This window comes from Mus pahari, chromosome 1 (assembly GCF_900095145.1).
Source record: "Mus pahari chromosome 1, PAHARI_EIJ_v1.1, whole genome shotgun sequence".
Taxonomy (NCBI): Eukaryota; Metazoa; Chordata; class Mammalia; order Rodentia; family Muridae; genus Mus; species Mus pahari.
Genome location: NC_034590.1, coordinates 92,767,993 through 92,773,749, shown reverse-complemented (window position 1 = coordinate 92,773,749; position 5,757 = coordinate 92,767,993). Strand labels below are relative to the sequence as shown.

Here is a 5,757-nt window from a genome sequence, read left to right as displayed (position 1 = left end):
AGAGAGAGAGAGAGAGAGAGAGAGAGAGAGAGAGAGAGAGAGAGAAAAGATACGTTAGTATATACCTATAATCCTAGCACCAGAGAAACCAAGGTAGGAAGACTGTGAGCTCAAAACCATCCTGGGCTACATAGTAAAATCAAATAGAAAACTGCTGTGTAATTTAATTCCACAATGAACAACCAAGTTAAATTCAGAGACTGTTAAAAAATAGAATATAAGGACAAAAAAAAAAAAAAAAAAATCACTTGGATACCTCCTAAATGGCCATAAAGAAGGGAATTAATGCTAGGTGCATACCAGGATGGCAGGTCTAGAGAGCTAGACCCTGTGAATACTGGGGAGATGGGGACTTGAGACTATTATTCTGGAAATGGATACAGAAATAAATCAACTTCTAATGATATATCCCCATAGATCAGTGTATTGCTTAATCTTTAGTGATTAACACAAGAGTCCCATGACGGGTCAATGTTCCAAAAAAAAGACACACATGAGTGCACAGCCAGTCCTCTAGGATGTCTATTGCATCCTTCACCTCAAGGCTCAGAATATAAGCAGAAGAAGGGATGGGAAGACTGTAAGAGCCAGGAAATGGTATTTTCAGATACAACAGGGCAGAGGCACATATGAACTTACAAAGTTCATGAGAGCATGCATAAGACCTGTGTAAACTCAAGCCAGACAAAAATCCCAGCATCCAGGAAGGAACAGGGACACAAAGTCTCACTCCTAGATGAGGAACTATTGGCATTCACTGTAGCAGGGAGGGGAAAGTAGTTTTCTTCAAATGGAGTGACACTCAAGGCCAGGTCACAAACTGGCCACCATGGTTGTTGCTGGTGGTTCAACAAACAAACAAACAAACAAACAAAAACCCACAAATATACACACATTATATGACAATATATATTGTCAAAGAATAGATAAATAAATACATTATTTAAAGAGAGAAAATGGTACATTTAAAAAAAAATAATACATCCTCAGATTGCTCCTGTGTCTCTGTAACATAGCAGAATTGAAGTCAATCTGTTTTCTACTTGGAAGTTTCTGGAAAAGCAGTATGTGTTCTTAACTCCTGAGCCATCTCTTCAGCTCTTGTTTTTGTTTTTGAAATTACAGTCAGTGTGTGTGTGTGTGTGTGTGTGTGTGTGTGTGTGTGTGTGTGTGTTTCTGTGTGTGTATAGTATATGTGAAGGTCAGAGGACAAGTTGGGGAAGTGGCTCTGTCTTCATATCATGTGGGTCTTAAACACTCAACTTGGTGGTGGTGGCAGGCACTCCTGTTAAGCAGTCTTCCTTCATACCCACCCCACATTTGTTTCCAGACAAGTCTAAGATTATAATTAATACCATGTTTGCTGGAGTTTTGATCCAACGACGTGTTCACAGACATGCTGTCCACTGTTGTCCACTTCCTTAGTCGTGACTGTGGCTCTTTAATACTGTTCATATCCATATTTACATTCAAGTTTGAGTTCAAGCCTTGAAAACACAATTTAAATCTTATAAAACAGCATATTTTCCTTCCTCTACCAACATTTTCTTCTTACTGTTTCCAATCCTGCAAATGTGCAGCAAGGCACAGGTGCTGGCTTATAGCTACTCTAGTGCTCCACAGCACTTGGCTTTCAAACCACAAGGGACAGTGCTATCACAGGTGGAAACTACTCCTCTACACAAGCTGGATCGTTTACAAACTTCCCAAAATAGTAGGAAAAAAGTTTTAAGGGGACCATGTAAAGTTTGTCACTCTACCCCGAGTTTAGCCATTTTCCCAGAATGCCATGTATAATATATGATCACTCTCAATTGTCATTCCTTGATTGCAAACTGATGAACTTCCAGATGGCTCACTAGCCAAAGGACGCGAATTTAAAAGTTCAGTTCAAAAAAAAAAAGAAAGTAAATAACTCATTGTCCCAGCTCCCGGTGAGTAAGAGGGAGCAGGGATGGATGACTCCAAATAAAAGATATAAAATCTTAAAAAAAAAAAAAGTACATCTCCTAGCTCTAACAGTAACATCTGAGAAAAAGACTCCTGTATCTGAAAGGCACAATTTATTAGAAATTTAGTAGTTTCAAATTCCGCTATTACACCTATAGTATGAATTCTCTGAAGTCATTCCAAGTTCCATTTTGCAGAAAGCAATCAAATTTGTGCCCTTAGACCTATGAATTAGACCAAGAATTTGCAAACATTTTGCATAAAGGTTTAAAAGGTAGCCTGGAGAATATATGGGCTATATAGCCTTCTCTATGTCACTATGCAAAAGCACCCACTAATAATGTTAACAAACAAACAAACATAGCTCCACTCCAATAAAACTTGCTTTGTGAAATTAAGACAATGGGCCAAATTTTGCTCACAGGCTATAGAGTGATGTCTGTGTGAATGAAGCAGAAGGGACGGGCTGTCGGGAGAAGCAGCTCCCCTTCATCATCAGTGGTTTCTGTACTGTCTAGTACAGTTGTAACTGACAGTGGAAACTGCTTCTGCTAACCATCCCAAGGACTTATGTCCTAGCTCAGAGTCTATTATGTAATACCAAAAGAACCAAACAAGAAACTTCCCAATCCGAGAATCACCAGCAGAAGCAGACCCCCAAGCACTGTTTATAGCCCACAATATGCTAAGAGAGCTAACGGTCTTCAACAGAACTGGGGTAGTAACCAGCTACTCATGAGTAACAACTCATCTATGTGAAACTGTTATCAGGTGGAGGAGGGATAACAGACAAAGGAGGGTTGATTAACCAAGAATCAAAACATAATCAGGAACCTGGGAAAGAGAAAACACATACACCTTAAATTTCCTCAATGAATAGAAAGCCTGGTTATACAGTGGAGAAAATGAAAGACAATTTCTCTTCATACCCGTTCTCCTAACACAAGTGACAGAGCAGTGCCTGCATACCATCTCTCTCCCAAACAACACTGCCATGAGTCTTCCTGCCCCTGCACATCCTACAGTCTGAGTCTAAAAATGAGTGTGTCCTTTAGTTGGTACCTTCCAATAGGTAGAAACGTCTGAAATACTGTGATACCACCCCTGAAGCATAAAGATGACTTAATCTAGAAGAAATGATAAGTGGTGTCTAAGCCCGGTGCTGTGCTGAAGGACAGAGCTGCAAAGGCAGTAGAGGCACATGTGTATAGTGTTCCAAGCAGGAACTCACCTATAGGAAAGTTGCTGAAAGCATTTACTGGCGATGGCCCTTTCTGCAGCTCGGGTGTAGTGTGGGGCATGACATTGTCAAGGAAGGACTTCATGGCTGGCTGATGGAGCGGCTGCTGAGAAGGCGGAGTCTGCTGCTTCACCAGCAGGCTTGGATCAAGTTGACGAGACTGTTGCATCATTTGCTGCTGCACACTAAGAGGTCGACCCTTCAAACAACAAAACAATGCAGGAAAATTGTGGGGGTGTATCTTTATAGGGACACATTCTTCACTTCTGAACTCACTTCCTGCTCAGGAGGAAGGTCACCAATTAAAGTTCTATAGCTACTATGACTTCTGGACAAAGAGCAGACTAAAAAGCACACTTTTGTTATATTTAAATAAAATTCTTTCATTGACAAGTGGAGAGGGTTGATCTACCTGCTGGTCTTGCTGCTGTCGGTTAGCAGAAGGCACGCTTCTCTGACTCTGTGCCCTCTGCTGCTGCGCTAACAATCGCTGAAAGAAGACAGAAAAGGGTTGTCACTGTTCAGCTGTTACTAATTAGAATGTTTAAGGATGACTATGGTCAATGGACCAGGTAGAACTATGCCACATACCCAAGTCCCACCTCACATAGTAACATCTTTCCATGGAATATCTCTACTAGATTCCAGAAATGGGAAAAAAACAAAACAAAACAAAAAAACAAACCACAACACTACCACTTTTGCAGAACTGTGAATAGATCCAAGGCCTTGCATATGTTCAACTCTATCAATAAAGCACCTCTTCACCCCAGCTCACACTTTTAACAGGATTGATTTTTCTAATCATTCTTCCCTTCCTGTATCTCCCCTGAAAACATCTTGTATTTCATGTAGGTTCATGGTTCATCTTTTCTGACAGGCTGTCAGCTCTAAGCAGGCTATAATTGCGCTGGCTGTTTACTGCAGTGCCTGATACAGACAGTAAGTACTTACCTGTAACTGGGAGATCTGAGAAAGCTGGTTTAGTTGGGATAGCTGGTTCAGCATGGCTACCTGTTGAGGGCCAAAGAGCGGATTCAGGCCACCGTTGTTTGGTGCATACTTCAGCAATGAAACTGGAACCTTAGGATCACAATGGTAAGTTAATAATGTTGTTGTAATACCCAGACTAGCTAGAGATACTGTGCAACTAAATTATCAACAGGGCAGTTAAAGTAGTGGCTGTTTCATGAGGATTTAGTCATTCAAAATGTGTTCTCACACATACTCTTTCTCATGGTAACTATAAATGACAACTCCTAACCTATTTGATTTCATTGTTGCTCTCCTGACAATGTTTTACAATGAAAATGGTACAGTTTAAAATAACTATTAATTTTCTTTATCCTTCGCTCACACTTTTGCAACAACAGCTAATTAGCACGTGCAGCACTCCAAAGTTGTCAAAAATTATTACAATGCCCAATGGTTATCTCAAACATAAAATTTTAAAATTAACTTATTTGTATGTGAATGGATGTTTTGCTTCCTTGAATGTCAGTGAAGCACATGCATTCCTGATGCCCAAAGAGACCAGAGGAGGGCATCAGGCTCCCCAGGAATAGAGTTACAGACAGTTGGGAACTGCCATGAGGATGAGAATCAAACTGGATCTTCTGGAAGAACAGCCAGGGCTCTTAATGCTGAGCTCCAGCCCCTAAACATAAACTTTTCAAGGTTCTTCACAGGAAAGTGGAGGAGAGGACCAGAAGCCTGTTCACCTGAGGGGAGAGTAATGGAGGAGGCACTTGAGCACGAAGATTAGGCTGAGATGAACTGAGAGGTTGTGCTGGAGGCTGCTGCATGCCCCGGGGTTGTGCTGCTGTGTTTCCAACACCAAACATATTGGGATTGCCATTCTAACAAACAAACAACAAAACAACAAAGTGATTCCTCAAGGAAAGACACTCATTACCATATGATACTAATGTTTAAACACAGTAACTACAGACAAAAGAGACACATCATTCAAGAGAAAGCCTAGAATGCACATCTGGACTTACCTGTCTAACAGAATTCAAGTTTTGCGTACCCAGCCCTGCTATGGAGCCAAGGGCCTGGTTAGGTAGTGCACTATTTGAAGGGGGAAGCTTCATGCTTTGACTGGACATAAACTGCATGTTTTGGGATTCATCTGCTACAATGCCATCCTGATTGGACAGACAGAAAGATGTGTAACACCAGCCAAGCAAACAAGTAGAAGGGAGAAATCATTGCAGGAACAGAGGAGAGGTCACATGACATTCCAGCACCAACAGGAAACGGTAGAAAACAGAAGAGATCAGATTAGTGTTAATTCTAGAGCACATAAAAAGAGCCAAACACATATTTCATGGGATTAAGAAGAAATTATAAACACAAGATCTATGCTAAACTGAGATATAAATGAAACAATAACCTAAAACTCCATTAACAGGAAAGTCACTTGATGATACTTTTTATATTATATACATTTTCCCTAAGTATTACACTATTAAGGGTATGGTTGATTATTCTCAGATTTAAAAGAAGGAAGGAAGGAAGGAAGGAAGGAAGGAAGGAAGGAAGGAAGGAAGGAAGGAAGGAAG

General features: G+C 40.7%; 1 protein-coding gene across 5 annotated transcripts in view; it reads right to left on the bottom strand.

Moving 5' to 3' along the window:
- Positions 1 to 5,757, bottom strand: part of Tnrc6a (trinucleotide repeat containing adaptor 6A) — a 132,479-nt gene that overhangs the window by 9,832 nt on the left and 116,890 nt on the right. For 2 of the 5 annotated variants that reach the window (XM_021212585.2, XM_029540257.1), the window contains 6 exons: positions 5,194 to 5,340; positions 4,912 to 5,049; positions 4,145 to 4,273; positions 3,603 to 3,680; positions 3,182 to 3,389; positions 1,356 to 1,487 (listed from right to left, as the gene is read on the bottom strand). In XM_021212585.2, the coding sequence (XP_021068244.1) occupies positions 1,356 to 1,487; positions 3,182 to 3,389; positions 3,603 to 3,680; positions 4,145 to 4,273; positions 4,912 to 5,049; positions 5,194 to 5,340 (832 nt within the window). The remainder of the gene's footprint in view (positions 1 to 1,355; positions 1,488 to 3,181; positions 3,390 to 3,602; positions 3,681 to 4,144; positions 4,274 to 4,911; positions 5,050 to 5,193; positions 5,341 to 5,757) is intronic. The other 3 variants (XM_029540267.1, XM_021212594.1, XM_029540262.1) reach the window with 2 other exon arrangements.